General features: G+C 37.0%; 1 protein-coding gene across 12 annotated transcripts in view; it reads right to left on the bottom strand.

Annotated features, from left to right (window-relative positions):
• Positions 1-11,747: 11,747 nt before the first annotated feature.
• LOC106050397 (polypeptide N-acetylgalactosaminyltransferase 13-like) overlaps positions 11,748-20,874 on the bottom strand; it is a 56,014-nt gene continuing 46,887 nt past the window's right edge. For 6 of the 12 annotated variants that reach the window (XM_056040424.1, XM_056040430.1, XM_056040389.1 and 3 more), the window contains one exon: positions 11,748-18,964. In XM_056040424.1, the coding sequence (XP_055896399.1) occupies positions 18,900-18,964 (65 nt within the window). In that variant the 3' untranslated portion in view covers positions 11,748-18,899. The remainder of the gene's footprint in view (positions 18,965-20,874) is intronic. The other 6 variants (XR_008779665.1, XR_008779668.1, XR_008779670.1 and 3 more) reach the window with 6 other exon arrangements.

Here is a 20,874-nt window from a genome sequence, read left to right as displayed (position 1 = left end):
TGAGCATATGCCAAAAGTGGAGGGTTTGTACAAAGATGTTTCAATTCTTCAAAACTCTTGTTTTGTTCATGATTCCATTTAAATTCTACATCATCTTTAAGAAGCTTTCGTATTAAAGCATCCGCTTGACTTAGATTAGGAATAAATTTTGCTAGGTACTGAATTAAACCTAGAAATCTTCTGATTCCATCTTTGTCTTGAGGAGCTGGCATGTCTATAATTGCCTTTATCTTTGCTGGACCTGGTTCTAAACCTTTCTCTGAACCTTATCTTGCACTTGTAATAGTTCAGCCTTACATTATAGGCCTACTCCATTGCTCTTTGCATGACTTGTTTCAAAATGTGATTATGATGCTCAACATCTCTACCAGCTACTAGAATGTCGTCTATGATGACATATGCTCCTTCAATACCTTGAAGCATTTCATCCATAATTCTTAGGTAAATTTCTGGCGCTGATTTGATTCCAAAAGGTAATCGTAACCATCTATATCTTCCCAGAGGTGTGTTGAAAGTTGTGAGAAAAGAAGATTCACGTTCAAGCTTTATTTGCATAAACCCTTTGACTTGGCATCGAGAACTGAGAATATCTTCAAATCTGGAATATTAGTGATCACATCTTCAATAGTTTTCATCGGGTGATTTACCCGTCTGATTGCTTTGAGATCTTTTGGATCAATACATTCATTCCTGAACGAAACAACCATGGAGCTAACCCATTCAGTATAGGTTCATGTACTGGAGTAATAAATCCATCAGCTTGCATTTCTTTAAGTTTTTCTTCAACTTCATTGCGTAGCGACTTGGTGGATGGATAACTCCTTTAGCATTTTCCTGTAACTGAATCTTGTATTCTCCTGGCCTATAGTGTTCCAGTTGTTTTCACCATTTCAGGAAATTCTCTTTGTAACTCGTCTTCTGCCTTGGATTCTATGCTGTCTATCCGTTCTAGTAGTCCTAAACATTCTGCAACATTTTTTTGGAACGGCAAATGAATCTTTGAAACATTATAATACTTTTTACCTTCACGTCTTGAATATTCCTTGGCATAGGCGCCTGAAACTCTCTTTGTAATCTTGTTAGATTTTGTTTTTGTATTTGAAGATATGGTTCAGTGTTTTATGAATAATTGCTACTTTACTTTTGAGTCTTCCCTCCTGAAGGCTTTCTAAATTTAGTGATTTTACTAAAGGTGTTACTTTAGTCAAATGTGAATATTCGTTTGTTATTAATCTCACTGCTCTATTTTGAGTCTGTTCCTGTTTCTTAATGTTTTCTTGAGTTGAGGGGTCTCAAACAGGATGCATATTCTATTATTGGCCTAACCAATGTTAAATAACATTTTATTTTTATTTGATTTATAGAAATTTCTTTTTATAAATCCTAATAATTTGTTTGATTTTTTATAGTTTCATTAATATGGGGATTCCATGACAGTTTTTCATTTATTATATAACACATAGGTATTTTGCGTTTTTAGTCTGTGTTACTGGTTTATCTGAATAAGATAAGTGGAAATATTTTTTTTACTCTTAATAACTGACACTTTTCTGGGTAGAAAGACATGCTTCAATTTGATTCTCATTTCTGAAATTCATCTAATTCCCTGTGTAAAATTTTTGTATCTTGTGTTGTTTTTATTGTTCTATATATTATGCAATCGTCTGCTAATAATCTGACATTTGTTCCTGAACTAATGCAATTTGGTAAATCATTTATGTAAATAAAAAATAGTAATGGACCTAAGATGATGCAGCTATTGTGGCTGATTCTGATATTCAGCTTCAGTCCCTGGTTTACCAACTATCTGCTGCTTGCCAGGAGCTCGGCTTAAATATTAGTCAAAGCAAGACTACATATACTAGGTGTGACAAGTCAAAAACTCGCTGTCAGAGTCACTCAATTTTATCACAGCATTAATTATTATTTTTCATCATTTATTTATTCTATTTTAATTATTTCTCCATCCTACCCCTAAATTATTCACCCGCCACACCTTTTCCTCTCTACCAGGCTAGACTTAGTTGACCACATTGGAGATAGCTAAGGCGCGTCCTTTCATTTATCTGCCCTTGACCGGGGCAAAGATAGACACGTTCTCTTTAGTCTTATCCGCGGATGTCCGCCGCGATTGACCCCCCCCCCCCTTTGGGTGGAATATAGGTCACTCTTCCCCCCACGTCTCTCTTTGATCTAAGAGATTACACGGGTCAATACACCGCGTGGTATTCCAAGGTGTGACTCTTGTCGGACTTCACCCACGTGTAAGCTAATTCTTAGCCTAGGACATTTCCTGTGTCCCACATTTCCCAGGCATATATAAAGTGAATTAAATCAGGCCAGGCTCTCTTTCATTCTCATACGAGCTGAGCTATCGAGTCTGGACTATATCACTTATTCTTTCTCCTAGAGGAATACCTGGTGGTAAGCCGAACTTAATCACAAGTTCCATCTTAATTACTCTGTGTACATTTCAATTGGATTTTTATCATGTGTATTTTGCTTAGTTCATTTATATTTAATTAATGCATTGTGTATTTCTCACTGGCGTAAGTAGAAAACATAAACATGTCCTATATATTTAATTATGGACCGCATTAATCTATTAATGCTACGTTGCTCAATTGATCGTTGATGCAACCATGTATATATTTGTACATCTTATTTTACTTCCTATATCTCGGTTAAACGCCTTGATAATTTTACTAGCGCACTGATACTGCGTCTAGAAAAGAGATACGAGTTATCTCCCCTGTATTGAATTATCTCCACTTTACTCATTTTACTCTTATAAGAGTTACCCCGCTTGAACGGACACACTCTACATTCAAGCACGCTCCATTGTTCTCGACCCACGGTCCTATGTAAATAAATCGTCTGGGTCGCTGACCACCGCCCCCCCCCCTTCTTTCTCTATCCACCTGTGTTGTTTATTTGAGATTATTATTTCCCCTGCTATGTACATTTTTATATTATTACTTTCCCTTTTATGTACATTTTTATATTGCTACTATCAGCCATCTATTATTCCAAACCCCATTTGTCATCTTCTCCCAATTATGCTCTAAAGCAATTTTACCAATCTGACGAATGCACCTCAGTCGAGGGCATCGATAAGATGCATGAGAGACATGTCCTAACTTGTCTTTATTTATCCGCAGCCTCCCTCAGGTGTCTGCCTATTTATTGGCTATTTGCTGTTCAGTGTCTACTCGACGCCACTCAACTATTGCCTATTGCCTATTTATCGGATTACTTACCTACCTATTTGCCTACTGGCCTATCTATGTGCTTAGTGCTAATCAGCGCTGCACTTGCCTAGTTGCTATCAAGAATCACCTATTGCCTAGTTACTGGATCAACGATCCATTTACCTGCAGTTGTGCTTAGTGCTATTCAGCGCTGCATTTGCCTACTGAGATCTACTCAACTCTACTACTTGGCGCTATCGGCATTGCCCGCCTATTCGACAGCCCACCTGTCAAGCTATTAGGTGCGACGTCCCTATAGACCAGATCTGTGTGAGACGTCATAGCTACGCCAACCCTCTGCAACTCACTGGACATATCCTGTCAACTACGCTGCCCACGGCAGATCAGCTCTGCCCGCAGTAACCTTGTGCCCACGGTATCCGGCCACCCGCCATACTGTGCCCACTACAGATACTAGAACTTGGGACTGAGACTCCACAAGAACTATATCGCTGGCGTCCCTCTATCCGCTAGAGCGCCACCTCCAGCTGCAGAACCTCAAGCCAGGACACAGCCAGCTGCGACATCAACAGGACAACCAGCTAAGTCAGAGGACAAAGTGACATACTCTCTTATTATGTGCAAGAGTGATGATTAAACATAGAATATACTAGAGATAGATGCAAACCCTCCCCCTTTTTATTATTATATGTATATTTATGTAAATAAATATCCTTTATTTTAACTTTTGTATCTACCTTTCATTGCTTTGTCTCGTTGCGTGTCTGCTCCCGATTCATATGCTGATAAGTGGGGGTGTGATAGCATCAAAAATAATCATCCCCTAGACATAACACGTGCCAAACACACGTCACATTTCCCCACCTGTCACACTAGGCCAGAACACAAATACTGCACCTCAAGTAAACATTAATGGCCAGCCACTAGAAATTGTTGATCATTTTTGCTATCTCGGCTCCATCATATCCAACAATACTATACTGGATAAAGGCGTTAACAACAGGATAGCCAAAGCAATGGTCACCATGTCACGTTGCAGAAAAGAGTGTGGGATAACATATTGCTGACTAACAATACTAAAGCCCTAGTCTACCTGTGTGTAGAGCACTTTACTATACGGAAGTGAAACATGGTCAACCTACTCATGGCAGGAAAAATAGCTGAATGTCTTCCACCTCCGATGCCTAAGGCGGTTCTTTAAAATAAGGTGGCAAGATAAAATAATCACAAAGAGCAGGGTGCCACGACATCCGCTCTGTTATCAGCAGCAGACGCGTTGGCTGGCTTGGCTACATTAGTAGAATGCCAGTAGGTCGACTTCCACAGGACATCCTGTATGGCGATCTAATAGAAGGCTGGTCGCCCACTTTTACGGTAGGCCTATACGGATGTATGCAAACGCGACACTAGCAGCTGGGAAAAAGTAGCACTGGATAGATACACATGGAGAGAGAGCATAAAGCAAGGGTCTCGGATTGAACAAAAGCAGAAAGAAGGGTGAAAATGCAACGGCGCCTGGTACATATGCCCAACCTGCGATCGCAGCTGTGTATTAAGGATTGGCCTCTTTAGTCATACAAGAAGATGCAAAGGGAAATGATCATCTTTGAAGACGTAAAAATGCCAAAATGCCACAGTCAGGGGCGGACTGGCTATATGGGCAAACGGGCAAATGCCCGGTGGGCCGGTCTGGTCGCGACCAAAGAAAAAAAATTCAATGCAGAAAAGTTTTTTTAAAAAATGACAGCAGCAAGACACAAAGGCCCGAACAAGTTTTCTTGTTGTTGTTGTTTTTTTTAATTCTTATTACAATTAATTTTGTTTGAAAATTCAACAGGAATATAATTTTAAGAATTACACTATACACTGTACGTATTATCATTTGTAAAACGTTAGACCGTACTTTCTGCTGTGCACTAGCGGCATGGCCTTCAACACACTAGCGGATCCAGAACTTTGGAGTGGGGGGGGGGGCGATTTTTTTCCAAACCTTAATCCTAACGCCCAGTAAACCCTAACCCTATGCATAAACGTGTGTACAGAACACACACGCACATACACACATATATATATATATATATATATATATATATATATATATATATATATATATATATATATATATATGAGAATTTTAAAAAGCAGCATTTCTCAACCTTCGGCGAAAAAGTGGGGCAACGCTATAAGGTTCCCTAGTGGGGTTTGGGGCAAAGCCCCGACGACAAAAACGTTTTCTTGCATTCTTCACAAAAGAAACGCATTCTCCTGACATCTACAGCTCATCATTCATCAATGAAGTTCGGGGCGAAGCCCCGACGACAAAAGCATTTTCTTGTATTCTCCTGACATCTAAAGCTTATTATTCATCAATGGAGTTCGGGGCGAAGCCCCGACGACAAAAGCGTTTTCTTGCATTCTTCACTGCAGAAACGCATTCTCCTGACATCTAAAGCTTATTATTCATCAATGGAGTTCGGGGCGAAGCCCCGACGACAAAAGCGTTTTCTTGCATTCTTCACTGCAGAAACGCATTCTCCTGACATCCACAGCTCATCATTCATTAATGAAGTTCGGGGCGAAGCCCCGACGCTAAAAGCATTTTCTTGTATTCTTTACTGCAGAAACGCATTCTCCTGATATCTACGCTTATTATTCATCAATGGAGTTCGGGGCGAAGCCCCGACGCCAAAAGCGTTTTCTTGCATTCTTCACTGCAGAAACGCATTTTCCTGACATCTACAGCTCATTATTCATCAATGGAGTTCGGGGCGAAGCCCGAAAGGACAAAAGCGTTTTCTTGCATTCTTCACTGCAGAAACGCATTTTCCTGACATCTACAGCTCATTATTCATCAATGGAGATCGGGGCGAAGCCCCGACGCCAAAAGCGTTTTCTGGCATTTTTCACTGCAGAAACGCATTTTCCTGACCTAAAGCTCATTATTCATACTATTAAAAAAAGGACCTTTTGAATAATATTGTACTTGAAAGATATTCTAATATGAATTTATAGGCCCTTAATACATTGCAAATAAAACCGATTTGTTCCTTGAAAAGATAAGATACCCCACATATTTAGATTTTGGCTTTGAGGATCGCCGCCGAAAAAAAATTATTCGATAAATAATATTCAAATAACATTGTAGTATAAGTTGTGAGTTATAGTCCCAAATTTATTTAACTAGAAAAATATCCGATTGAGTAAAGGTTTGGAAAAGTCGACTATAAATGTATCATTTTCGGTTTAGAACTCATCTCAATCATGATTCTTATACTGAAAAATTTCGTTTGAATTCTAACTTTTCCAATGCAAAGTCTTTCTTAAAATAATTATGATAAATTCATGTGAAATTACATAAACTCTGGAAATGGGAGGGGCGGTAGAATGAAAACGATTAATCCTCGCTCCTTTAATAATTTCTGCTAAAGATTGCATTTGGCATTAAAGAATTAAAAAAAAAAGTAGGGCGACTCGATATAAGAATTTAATTTATAGTATATATAAATTATATTAGTGGGAGATTTTTTTACATTTTGTAATATCTAAACTATAATAATAAAAGAAAAAGTATTGGTTTGTCCAATGGGGGAAATGCAATTGCATATATCGCCCTTCCCACCTGGTGCAACCTTTTTTCATTTAAATTTACTAATGATAAAATTTGAGATTAGAGTATGGTACGACATAATATACAATGGGTTCACATATCAATACGTAGTTTATATTATATAGATATTCAATTAATTTTATTCACAAACTATGATTCTCCATAAAAATAGGACCGCCCCCCCCCCACACTCAGAGGGCTAGAGTGGGAAGGGCAGTACATGCAATCGCCCTCCCCCCAACCCCACCGAATCGACCAAGATACCAGAAAGGGAGCGACATAATATACAATTTATAGATTAATTCAACTAATTTTGTTCACAAACTATGATTTCTCCATAAAAATAGGACCGCCCCCCCCCACTCAGAGGGCTAGAGTGGGAAGAGCAGTACATGCAATCGCCCTCCCCCCAACCCCACCGAATCGACCAAGATACCAGAAAGGTAGCGACATAATATAAAATTTATAGATTAATTCAACTAATTTTGTTCACAAACTATGATTTCTCCATAAAAATAGGACCGCCCCCCCCCACTCAGAGGGCTAGAGTGGGAAGGGCAGTACATGCAATCGCCCTCCCCCCAACCCCACCGAATCGACCAAGATACCAGAAAGGGAGCGACATAATATAAAATTTATAGATTAATTCAACTAATTTTGTTCACAAACTATGATTTCTCCATAAAAGTAGGACCGCCCCCCTTCCACTCAAATGGTTTAGGTGGGAAGGGCAGTAGAGGTATTCGCCCCCCCCCACCCCCAAACGGTAAACAGGGAACGACATAATATAAAGATCGGTTAAAATATCAATAACAAGTTTTAATCATATAGATATTTAATTGATTCTGTTAGCAAGCTGTGATTTCTACTAATAAATTGGACCGCCCCCCCCCCCCACTCGAAAGTGTATGGGGGGAGGGGGCGGGATTGATACCATTGCCCCCTCCCGACCCCACCAAATCGGTCAACATACTAGAGGAGGGGGCGAAATAATAAAAAAAATAGGTTGAAATATAAATAATTAGTATATATTATTAACATAAGTAATAAATTTGTATACAAATTGTGTGAATTCTATACTAAAATTCGTCCGCCCCCCCCCCGCGGGGGGGGGGGTTCGGCCGAGTGGGGGGGGCGATCGCCCCTACCGCCCCCCCCCTGGATCCGCCAGTGCACTTCAACACTACTTTGATGTCTTCGAGACTGTGTTTGGCCTGATCATTTTGCTGGTCGGCATGGGCCTTTGATGGCACTCCTATTTTTGTTTTACTCCTTCCCTCACTCGTTTTTTAATGGTTTCATTGAAAATTAACGAAAAAGAGGGATGGGAGAGGTTAATTAAGTTAGAAAACATTGATATAACGCGGCAAAAGGGGAGACAATTAGCTCTTGAACAAGACTTAATAGAAGTTAACTTTAACACATACACACAGCCGCGAAATTGCAAACGACCCAACTTATTCATATCTCAATATGGGTATACAGTTCTACTTTCTGCGGTTTGAAAAGAAAAAGTAAGTTTCTTGTTGTTTATTTGTAATAACATAGATCTAAAAATACTACACTTAAGGCTTACAAAAAAAAAAAAAATTATTTAATTAAAACATAAATCAATATTATACCGATAGGATTAATTGCAAACTTATGCTTCGTATGAAGTCATTAATAATGAAAATTATTATAATAATAGCGCTGTCACATCCGACATTTAATTAAAGGAGATTTAGAATCATTTATATTTTAAATAATATATTCATATACAAATCGCGTTTTTGAGAATGTACTAGGACGAAGCAAGAGCTTTTCACATTTAGAAGTACGTCTCTAACCGTCCTGCTTTTTCTTATCTTTTAAAGAAATATATATAGATCTATCTATCTATCTATATCATGGGCGTAGCCAGGATTTTTTTCGGGAGGGGGGGTTTGGGGGGGGGTCGGAAAAAAATATATACATATGTGTGTGTGTGCGTGTACATAATTAATCTTTATTACATTCTGACCCTTTCGGAAGACGTTTAATGTGCCCTAGAATAGGTTCTTCCTGGAATTAGTGAAAATCCTGTAGACTCCCCGCCCTTGCTAGCAAGGGGGTCTGGGGGAGCACTGCGCGGGGCGAAGCCCCGCCGCCGAGCACTATTTCTGGTATTGAAAGCCAACAAAATGCATATTCTGAGGTATCTACAGTGCATTATCTTGCTATTAAAAAGTTTTATTTCAAAAACCTAATGTGCTATTCTCACTGACTTAGACCCTCTCGTGCTGTTCGGCACATTTTTCGGCAAGCTGTTTCCGCAACTCTTATTTTGCGTAATTCATTTTGTCGGAGAACATGTCCCGCAAAACCTCATGCGACGCTCTGTCACAACCTTACTAGGGGTTCGACTCCCAGTTCGGCATATGATTTCTTTGATTTAGACCCGATCTCTATAACTGACTCCTAAAATCTGTCTTAGCCATCTTTGTTGAGCCTTATTAAGTGTTTTTCAATTTCGGCAGATGACTATTCACACTTTATTTATGAAGCCCAGCCACTTGTAGAAATGTGTAACCTCTCATGACTACGCTCTTGGAATTACATGCCTATATTTCGCTTTAGATTTTATATCGAAAAGGAAAGTTTTATCGTCGAAATCATCTGTTGAGGGGTTTTAAAATAAAATCTCTGGAGTTTTTTTTTTTTTTTTAAATTCAAAACCCCATTTAGCTACGATTGACACGTGAAATGCGTAGGACCTAATTATTTTTTTTTTCTTTTGAAGAAACGTCTGTAATCTATAAGTAATACCAAAACGTTTGAAACTCATTAAAGCTGCTATTGTAGTGTTTATAGTTTTCAAACTACATATATGTATAAATAGAATACAGTATGTAAGCCTACATCCAGTTTTCGATGCGTTATCAAACTTTATATATTTTGAATAGAATTAGGCTTACACCTATGATAAAACACATGGGCGTAGCCGAGAGGGGAGGAGTTCAAACCATCACTGGCCTCAGATCTCATTGTCTGAAAGGGAAACTTTACTTACTTCCTCAGTGCAGCCAACTTAAGCAAACTACAGTCACCAAATTTCATGAGCGTAGCCAAAAGGGTTTTTTTAATTTCCCTCCCCCCCCCCCCCCCCCCAATACAAAACTAAAGCATTTACCATTTTCTACCAGTCGCTGGACTCCAGTAAATAGAAGGTTTAGTTTTTTTTTTTAGCGGAAGAGTAGCAGGCTAATTGCACTGTAGATACCTCAAAATATGCATTTTTTAAAGCTTAAAAATAAAGGAAATAATGCTGGACCCCACTGGGGAGCTTACGGCGCTCCCCCAGACTCCCTAGCTGTCCCTTGGCGGTGTGTACTGCCTTTCACTAATTATAGGAAGAGAGTATTCTAGGGTAAAAACAACGTTTAAAAGAATGAAAGATAAGAATGTAATGAAGATTAATTACATATACACACACTAATAGGGCCTATATATAGAATATATATATAAATTGCGGGGGGGGGGGGATTTCACCGAAAATATATGACATGCCATTTGTGGGCCGATTTTGATACCCAGTCCGCCCCTGGCCACAGTGAACCTATGACTGTTATTGGTGTTGATTTTGAGTCATTTATTATTACCCTTTGTTATCTCCTTATCAGAAAAAAAATCCTTAATCCACTGATGCAATAGGCCATCAATGCCAAAATATTTAATTTTTTTTTTAGCAAACTAATTGAGGTGAACTTTGTCAAAAGCCTTAGAAAACCTTTAAAAAAAAAAATAATCCATTAGTCCCAATGGTTGTGTTTCACATGATCTTTATTTCCTAAAGCCATGTTGGTATGGAGTGAGGACATTCTGTTTGTCTAAGTGGTTTATGATCTTGCTACATTCTGCTACATATTATGTGTTCTAGGATTTTACATGTGATGCTAGTTAGTGATACTGGTCTGTAGTTTCCTGGGTCAGATTTTTCTCTTTTTAAATGGGGGGTGGGGGGAGGCATTATATATATATAGGGCCTATCTTCTTTCCAGTCCTTGGTACTCTGCCTCAAAAAAAAAAAAATTGAACACTGGTGCTAGCTCATTACTTAGTAATTTAGCTGGAATACCATCAGGTCCAGATGCTTTATTCGGGGTTTGATGTTTGCTAATAGTTTTTGAATTCTCTTTTCTTGTACTTCTATATCTCCTAAGTTGTCTATTTGGTTCAAATGAAGTACCGGTACTATGTCTTGGTCTCCTGGGGCTGAGAATGCTGATGCAAAGTATTTATTTAGGATGTTAGCTTTAGTTTCATTATCATTATGTGTTAAGTTATCTTCTCCTTTTGATGGTGCTACCTGTTGTTTCCATTTTCTTAGATTTAATGTATGACCATAAGTTTTGTTGTTATCCTTAGATTTTACATTGTTTATGTATTCACTCTGCAGCTGTCTGCTTACTTTTGGGTTAGGTGTTTTAATATACTTTTTATAAACTTTCTGCCTTGTCATGAAGCAAATACAATTTCAGTGCAGGAGCCTATAAGTTGAAGGTAGTACAAGTGAATCGGGTGCGTTTGCTTGCGTGGTTAAACTATACCAGTATCTCTGAAAGTGTGACGCCCCAATTTGTGTTGGCCAGCTTTCGTACTAAATATTCTTGCTACAGGTACCTCCTATGTGCATTGCACATTTCCTGTATAGCGTATTTCCAACGTACACAGCCCACCGAGAGTAAGCTGACAAAGAGAACCAATTAGCCTACATAACGTGTGAAAAAAAATAATTATTTTGGTTAATTTCGTTAAATAGTTTCACTTTGCTAATATAGTTTTATAAAGTTTTTTGAAATGGTGGTGATAGTTTTATTTGTTTTATTGAATTGAGCTGTATTGGTATCCTAGTGATACTACTGATACAACAAATGTCATTGAAAACGAATTGAGAAAACACTAAGCAGGAAGAAAATAAATTTCTATATTTGCAATATTACAACATAATGACTAAATGCTTGAAGGATGTTTTGGCCAGGCAATGAGTTAATAATGTGCACATTGGTTATTACACTTTCAAAGAACAAATCTTGGTCTGACACAAATTGCTAACAAATCTGGAATTAACCATAACACGCGCGTGTGTGTGTGTGTAAACTAAAAACATGTTGAGAAGACTGTATCTGTCCAAGCAATAAATCCTTCACGTTCTACTATACAGCTCGAGTTTCAGAAGCAAGAAACACGAGAGTTTTTGAACGTCCAGTCAATCCCAACAAATGCATAGAAAAGTACAAAGCAACTGAAGCTATAGAAAAAGCTCGAATTAGAAGTGTAGAAAATGAAAATACTTCATTTCTATGAATGAGTGACGAGAGTGGACACCAAGTTTGACGTTCTAGAAACAAGCCAGCAGAGCATCACTCCACAAACTTGGACCTGTTGGAGAAGTTCAACAAATTGCTGGCTAGTCATTCAATCAATTGGAAGTTTAAATGCACACAAACCGGATTGAAAGCTGAGTGTATAAGATGAACCCTAAATGTTCAAAGTGAAGCAAAATGTAAATATTAAGTTTGGTGAACCTTTAAGTTCAGCTAAATAGTGTGACACTTGTACTGACAGGTTTAGTTAGAAAGAAACAGCTTGTCTTATGATTTGTTATCCAAACTGGTATAGTTAGAAAGAAACTACTTGTCATATGAATTGTTACCATTTTGGGCCCAAGTTACTACCTATAAGTTTTATGTACAGTAGATCTACAATTGAACAAATAGAACAACCATAAAACATCCTAACATTTTTTGTTGAAAACCAAAAACTATACCCACACAGTAGGCCTACATCAGGAACAGAGCCAACGATTCAACAACAATCCACTGTTATAGAAACATAATTGTATCTTTAATCCCTAGTGCTACTAAAACAAAACGTGTCTAAAGGTGGCTACGGGGTAATCATAAAGTTTTTTGTTGTTTTTTTTTAGACTCAACATTTTAGTCATTTTCTCTGTACTCAAACATTCCTAAATAACAATAAAAATGAGTTCAAATCGCCTTGTCCATTGTTTTAGTAGCCTTTGAAATTGGACTAATGGTTAGGAAAAGAAAATTTGTTAACTCTCTCCGTAATTATTTCCCACGTTCCGATGGAATTATTCATCTTGTTCATTTGTGTGTATCAGAATTAGTTAAATTACTTGGCCTCCGAACAGGGGTACCGCTTTCGAATCCTGGGATTTTTAATATCGGAATATTTTGGCGCCTCGACTGAGTCCACTCTAATGGATACCTGACATTACATGGGAAAAGTAAAGGCTGTTGGTCGTTGTGTTGGCCACATGACATCCTCGCTAACCGTAGGCCACAGAAACTTGACCTCTACATCATCTGCCATATAGACCGCAAGGTCTGAAAGGGGAACTTTATATTAGGTATATTATTATAGAAGAATGCATGCTCTTTTTATATAACACAAATTAAAGTTTATTAAACCAAAAAAAAAAATTAATTTAATGGGGTTAAATCAAAACGTTAGTTACGAGTGAAAGAGTCTAATACCAAAGCAATGGGGAGTAGTACGTCTCTATCCGTAGTGAGACCTATTAGAGATGTTTGTGGCTGTTTTTAAAGAACGTAACTTTAAACAGCATTATGAAATCAAAAACATAAACAAATATGGCGGCATTCTTAGTTTGAGCCACTAAGAAAACAATGGCTTAGAAACGATGAGAGAATTGACCAAGAAGGGACAAGACAATGAGTCGGCGGTAAGGGCAGGGTACAGATGGGCTCACATTGGAAGTACGTAGTGAAATGAGACCTTTTTTTTTTTTTTTTCAACATACGGGGAATACTTTAGAAGGGGTTACTATCAGTAGTGGAAATATGTCATGGAAATAAGAATGCAGTTGAATCCGCCACTCTTTTTCGCATGACAATTAGGAAGCTCAATTAAAAACTAAGAGATAGAGCAGAAAAGCTGAAAATGTTTACCATTAGCGCCGACATATGTGACATCGTTCAACTCTTGCCACTTTCTCGCAGTAAGAAAAGTCATTTTTATCACAGACAAGTTATACCGGTATGCTATGAGAAACTGTGAAAAGAAGTTTCCAACATCATGGAGGAGGCTTTTTTCCTTTGGGAGAAATTAGTGGAAGTGACTACTGATAGCGCCAGAAGTATGGCTAGATGACATAGCGAACTAACAGCAAGAGTTATAAGAAAAATTGTCAGGTCAAACGGAACCTCTGTGGCAAGAAGTTGAATCATGCTTACATACTATCATTTAGCAGGAGGAAAGGGGCGAAAACCATTTTGGTGTAATCGCCTCACAGAAGACCATCTAGATTCAGTGCTTCAACTTGGTGTCTCATCAATGCAGTGGGAGCTTCAGAAGTTGGTTTGTGGTTAACTTCCTACATCCCCTGAATTAAAGTAAATATTATATTCAAGTGGGAGGCGCGGTGGCCGAGTGGTAAAGCGCTTTGCTTGCGATCCGAGTGGTCCCAGGTAGAATCCTGGTGAAGACTGAGCTTTTCAATTTCGGGATCTTAATATCATCTTAAGGTCGCCTCTGAGTCCACCAAGTTCTAATGGGTACCTGACGTTAGTTGGGGGAAAAGTCAAGGCGGTTGGTCCTTGTGATGGTTGGCATGACACCTAGTTAACTGTGGACCACGAATGACCTTTACATCATCTGTCCCTATAGATTGTAAAGTCCGAAAGAGGAACTTTTTAAAAACTATATCCAAGGGTTTCTAATAAAAGTGTTTATGTTTTTTAAAAATCTTTTTTGTTCTGTGGCCCGCGACATAGTGTTGGAAATTAAAATGAACCACAGACAGAGACATCGTTGTTTTATCTAATTAATACTTGAATGAAGCATTATTACATGGACCTAATTTTGCTATTACCGGGTACCTAATTTCATAACATCGAACTGAACCCGAACTTTAGACCGGACCGTACCGAACCATACTCATCATCGAACTGAACCTGAACTTTAAAAGTTGGGTTCGATAACCATCTCTAATTCCTAACCTGGTAGCGGTTCCCATCTCTAATTCCTAACCTGGTAGCGGTTCCCATCTCTAATTCCTAACCTGGTAGCGGTTTCCATCTCTAATTCCTAACCTGGTAGCGGTTCCCATCTCTAATTCCTAACCTGGTAGCGGTTCCCATCTCTAATTCCTAACCTGGTAGCGGTTCTCATCTCTAATTCCTAACCTGATAGCGGTTCTCATCTCTAATTCCTAACCTGATAGCGGTTCTCATCTCTAATTCCTAACCTGATAGCGGTTCTCATCTCTAATTCCTAACCTGATAGCGGTTCTCATCTCTAATTCCTAACCTGATAGCGGTTCTATCTCTAATTCCTAACCTGATAGCGGTTCTCATCTCTTCCTAACCTGGTAGCGGTTCTCATCTCTAATTCCTAACCTGGTAGCGGTTCTCATCTCTAATTCCTAACCTGGTAGCGGTTCCCATCTCTAATTCCTAACCTGATAGCGGTTCTCATCTCTAATTCCTAACCTGATAGCGGTTCTCATCTCTAATTCCTAACCTGGTAGCGGTTCTCATCTCTTCCTAACCTGGTAGCGGTTCTCATCTCTAATTCCTAACCTGATAGCGGTTCTCATGTCTTCCTAACCTGGTAGCGGTTCTCATCTCTAATTCCTAACCTGATAGCGGTTCTCATCTCTAATTCCTAACCTGGTAGCGGTTCCCATCTCTAATTCCTAACCTAATAGCGGTTCTCATCTCTAATTCCTAACCCGATAGCGGTTCTCATCTCTAATTCCTAACCTGGTAGCGGTTCCCATCTCTAATTCCTAACCTGATAGCGGTTCTCATCTCTAATTCCTAACCCGATAGCGGTTCTCATCTCTAATTCCTAACCTGATAGCGTTCTCATCTCTAATTCCTAACCTGGTAGCGGTTCCCATCTCTTCTAATAAATAAAACGTAAACTATTTGTAATTCTTCCTTATGTGAAACTGACATTCCAGTCTGTGAGATTTGACTCAAACACAGATCATTGAAGTAGAAGAGAAAAAAAATATCAAAAGGTAATTCAAGTAGTCTAACTAGGTCAACAAAGTCATTGGTGTTTTCCTTTCACACTTTCCTACGATTTACTTAGGATATGAGATTTACTTAGGATATGACGGTGTTAGATCATACATGAAAAATAAATAAATAAATAAAATAATAAAAATAAAACATTTTTTTGCACAGGAATTGAAAGGATCTCACTAAGGTGAGTGAGCACAGTTTTGAGCATGAACATACAAACTTAGGACAGGAACACAAATAATGGCCAATCTATTTACAAGTAGCCCATGTCCTATTTACATGTATGTACAGAGACTTTATCTCATAGAATACAGAGATCACAAATAAATCAATGACATCAATGGCTATGCACATTCAACACATGTCTGGTATGTTTCTCAGAGTTTCAAGAAATTCAAACTCTGGTTGAGTCTCAACTATCCCTTTGGAGGAAAAACTTGGTACTAGCAGGACAAACTTGCTTCTCAATGTCAGTCTCTTTAAATCATTGATTGGGAAAAAAGTTTGTTGGCTTTAAAACTGGAAGATGACAAACTAAGAATGAAAGTTGTCATTGTGTTTTTAGCTTTTCTGTTGGTGACACAAACAATTCAAAGGAAATACTTTAAATGTATAAGTACAGGAAATAATATAATCTTGAAATGTTTCTATCCTATTGCTACAACATCTGTGATAAAGTACCTACAGTAATTCAATATTCATTAGAAACTATTAAGATACACTTCATACTTCACTGCTAGTCCAAACAAATTAAAGTTGTGCACATATGTTTTCTAGTCAATTTTTGTTTCCAGTGCAAGCCATTTTTGTGAGAGCTACCCCTAGATGTGTATTTCAGAAACTATTGCTATGGTGCCAAGAATGTCTTGGAATTCTAGAATGAGATTAGTTCAAAGAGAGCAACAGTTTATACCTGGCATGATAAATGCCACGGGCTCTAATCACAAACTCTGTGGAGCCATAAAGTTGACTTAACAATGAATTGGAATGACACAAATATTGACATTTGAATACAAATTCCAGTGTTAACATTTAGTAATAAGCGAAAAATCAGACATTAGCTGCATATGACAAACATAAATGAAAACTATCATCAGGTCAGATAGAGCAAACAAAAAAAAAAAAAAAAAAAAAAGCAATACAAACTTGGATAGAGTGTCAAACCCAAGTCAGTCAGATTGTGATACAGTATTAAGTACTAGACAATCAGTCCAAGTGTAAGACAGGTGTTCTCATCCATCCAATGTATATGCCTAAGAAATAGACTTCAAAATATTCATTAAAAATGTATTGGATTATGGCCACTGATAAATTCATACAAAGGTTCCCAAATAAAATGTAATATGAAGTATGAAATATTCAAGAAACTAACATTCAAATCAATGGATAAAAACATGAAAGTACATTAGAAAACAAAATATGTTGTCATTAGAAATTTCAAGACAAAATATAAATTTTCTTAGATGCACAATCCCCCCAAAAAAACTGACATAGCAAGATAATGAATAGAAAAATGTTAAGTATCATTTGTAACTCATGTAGCTAACAGAACTACAAATTATCTCAGTCATGTATAAACACATTTTCATTATTAGAGTACATCTTTGGTTGTTGAAAAGCCATTTCCAACTACAGTGAGTCCTCATGTAATGACAGGCCTGTTTAATAATAAACGGCTCAAAGTTACAAAGGACTTTCATGAATAATAATTAATCCTGTTTGATTCCAATACATTACCAAATTTCAAAGATATGACGGAGAGACGAGCGATTCCCACGGTGTGTGGAGCAGTGGCAGCACAGTGGTGTGTTATTTTTCTGTAAAATTTATTTGTTAAATTTTCTTTCCTAGTTCCTGATAGACTTTTGTACCCAATTTATTTTGCTTTTGAATCTGAAACTGCTATCAAGTTCAATTGGATTGTTTTGCTCATATGTATATGTCCAGTGCAGTACAATTAGGTTTGAATGTTTTCTTTCTTTACAGGGTTATTTTATTGTACAAATTTGTAACTTTATTTATTTTTCTTTTATCTGAATGATTTCAAGTTGAATTTTTGTGTGTGTCTTTTCATGTCTTTGTTTCAATTGAACATCTAGAAGATGCTCCTGAAGTTAAATTTGATTTGCTTCCATTTTAATACATTCATATTTTCCTGATAAAGGCTACAACCTGTTTATGCTTTTTTCAATGTAAGTACAAATTTGATTTAATTTCTAGGTGCAACAATATATATTTTTGCCAATAAAACAATGTTTTGTCAGCTGAGCTACCTTTATTCTTTATATGTAACCTAGACTCACTGTAATTTTTGTTTACAACCTATAATTGGTTGTTGCTGAAAATAGTGTATTAGATAAAATATCTGTCTAGCACTTATACATAGGATAAAAAAACTGTGTATATGAGCAGGGAGATAATTTATAGAACTTCTAGAGATATTCAAATCTTCAGAATACATTTTACTGAGATTACTACTGAAAAATGATACAATAAAAATTAGTCATCTAAAATGTATGACAAATTTTTAAAAATTGTTAACTTTTTAAAAAGTCACAGGACTGTTGGTTAGACTAGCTGAATTGTAACTTTTATATACGAGGACTGTCAGTTACAGCAGGTATACTATAATTTATAATTGGCGTTGGAAACACAAAGAAATTCACCATGAAAAGAAACAGAACTTATCTGTGTGTCCAACTAGTGCTAAGATGGGGATAACTATTTCTAAATAAATAGCATTCAATTTCTGACCTTTACAATGCATGAATGAAGGTTTCCTTTCAAAACATCACTGTGAGCTTAATGATGCCACAGAGAAATGCATTACACTATAACACTACATATGACAGTATAGAGCCATTTGTTTCAATTGTGTAAGTGTAAAACAAGTGACAATATACATCAATCACACTCAAACACACAAAATGTATTGTAGTGTTAGTGTACAAACAAATCTGTGTAAGGGACACACTATCCCTCATTGAGACACAAGCACGCATCATAATTTATTTCATAGTGTAAGTCTGTGGAAGGGAATCACAGTCTGCTTTCTTTTAATCCACCAAGATGCCATTGTTGCTCATCTGATCCAGTACACTTTCCTTAGAAACAAAACAAACAAAAAATCTTTAACATAATGCAAAAGAAACCTGGTGATAAATGGGAACCAGCAGCAAAGACCCCAAGATCCTACTGGGTAAAGGCACAGGATGGAGCAACATACCAAAGAAATAGGAGAATGTTAAGAGACACAAGTTTCAGATCAAGGGTTATGCCTGATATTTTTAAATGATCACCCCAGAGACAATCATTAATATACAACCTACACAGCCAGAGAAAGTGAGCGATACATTAAACATGCAACAAGAACAGACTACCACTACCAATCTGTCGACAGTGGTAACTCGATATGGCAGGCAAGTTTGGCCACCACTACATTACCCTGATACAGATATTTAGTATAGTACAGAGATGCCTATATGCCAAAATGGAAATGTGTTTTCCCAGACATGGAAATGTGTATTTTTCTAAATATAAAGAAATATACTCAGGAAAGATTAAAAATCATTCAAGCATGTACTTTGAAATGCAGCAATTTAAAGTTAACACAGCATAAAGTTATATCAGACATTTTATACATTTGTCAAAATATTTACACTTTTAGTCTTTGTCAGACTTTTCTAGAAAATAGGCAATTTCTTTACAAGGTATCCAGAAACTGGAAATATTTTATCACATTTTGAAATAATTTAGATATTCTTCTTTCAGACCATTCTATGCAGAGTTAGCAATGAAAGCTTTAGAACCTCTACAATCACTTATATTTTTTCAGGCAGACAATCCTAATAACTCATTGAACTTGTTTCTAATATAAAAGCGCGGCTATTTATACTGGTTTCTGATGGTTGAAGTTGTTTATAAAAAAAACAGATCAAGAATTTAATATTTTTTTATCAGCATAATTAAAGCTTTTCTTTTGCAAACACACTGAGCCTTAAATGCCCCTGATTTCATTCTCATAATGTAGGCCTTTCTAAGTAATGGAACCTAGCTAGTCCCTAGTGACTATAACAGTAGTTTTCTATCTGCCACAGAAGATATATCTGTAAATCAGGGCACATTAGCTTTATTCCCTTTATCATGCTAAGAGAGAGATTAAGCTACACCAACATTTCTTCTATTAAAAGCTCTGCCCTTCTCACTTTCATCTAAAAAGAACTATCTTCTGACATTGGTGATTTACAAAAAATCGATAGATCTAGACTGTAGGCAGCTTCATTAACAGTTGATTGGTTTTTTAATGTGCATAGGGCAATTTAAAGATATTTTAACAATGCAACAGAATGGTAGGCTCTATCGTGAATGTGAAGACCTATACAAACTTAGAACAGCCAATTTTGCCCTTTTTTTTTAAATTTTAGATTCCATAAAGAATAAGAAAGGAGATCAATAAATCTCTTTATAAGATGGCAGAAATTGCTGCTTTTAAGTAGATTTAGATCTAGACTATATAGTTACAGATATCAACAGCCTTAGCTACTAGCTAGACCTAGTCAGTAGTCTAACTAGTAACTAGGCCTAAGGCCTAAATCTACAATTAGATGATTTAGATTAGTTCTAAATTTAGTCAGTAGTCTAAATCTAGATCAATAATTACATATTCTTTGAATTTGATCTACATTAGTTCTCTCTAGGTCTAAATCTAGTAAATACCTGGTCATGTCGACATCTAGAAAACAAACTAGATCTAGTAACTAGATCTATTTAGATCTTAATTCTAATTTCTAAATCTAGATTTACATAAAACTTTTTAACGCAATACTAGATCTTAAAAGTCCAATGAATTAGAACCAAACAATTGATTAATTCCAAATCAGTTTGAAGAATAGTCTACAAATAAACTAAAATATTAAAAGGAACTACACTTTATTTGCACCAGCAAAATCTAGATCTAGTAATTATTTTTTGTCTTCGCATGTCAGCACGGAACAAAAAAACATCTTGTAGATCT

The sequence above is a fragment of the Biomphalaria glabrata genome, chromosome 1 (genome assembly GCF_947242115.1).
Source record: "Biomphalaria glabrata chromosome 1, xgBioGlab47.1, whole genome shotgun sequence".
Taxonomy (NCBI): Eukaryota; Metazoa; Mollusca; class Gastropoda; family Planorbidae; genus Biomphalaria; species Biomphalaria glabrata.
Note: the sequence above shows the minus strand (reverse complement) of the source record. Positions and strands in the feature narration are given on the sequence as shown.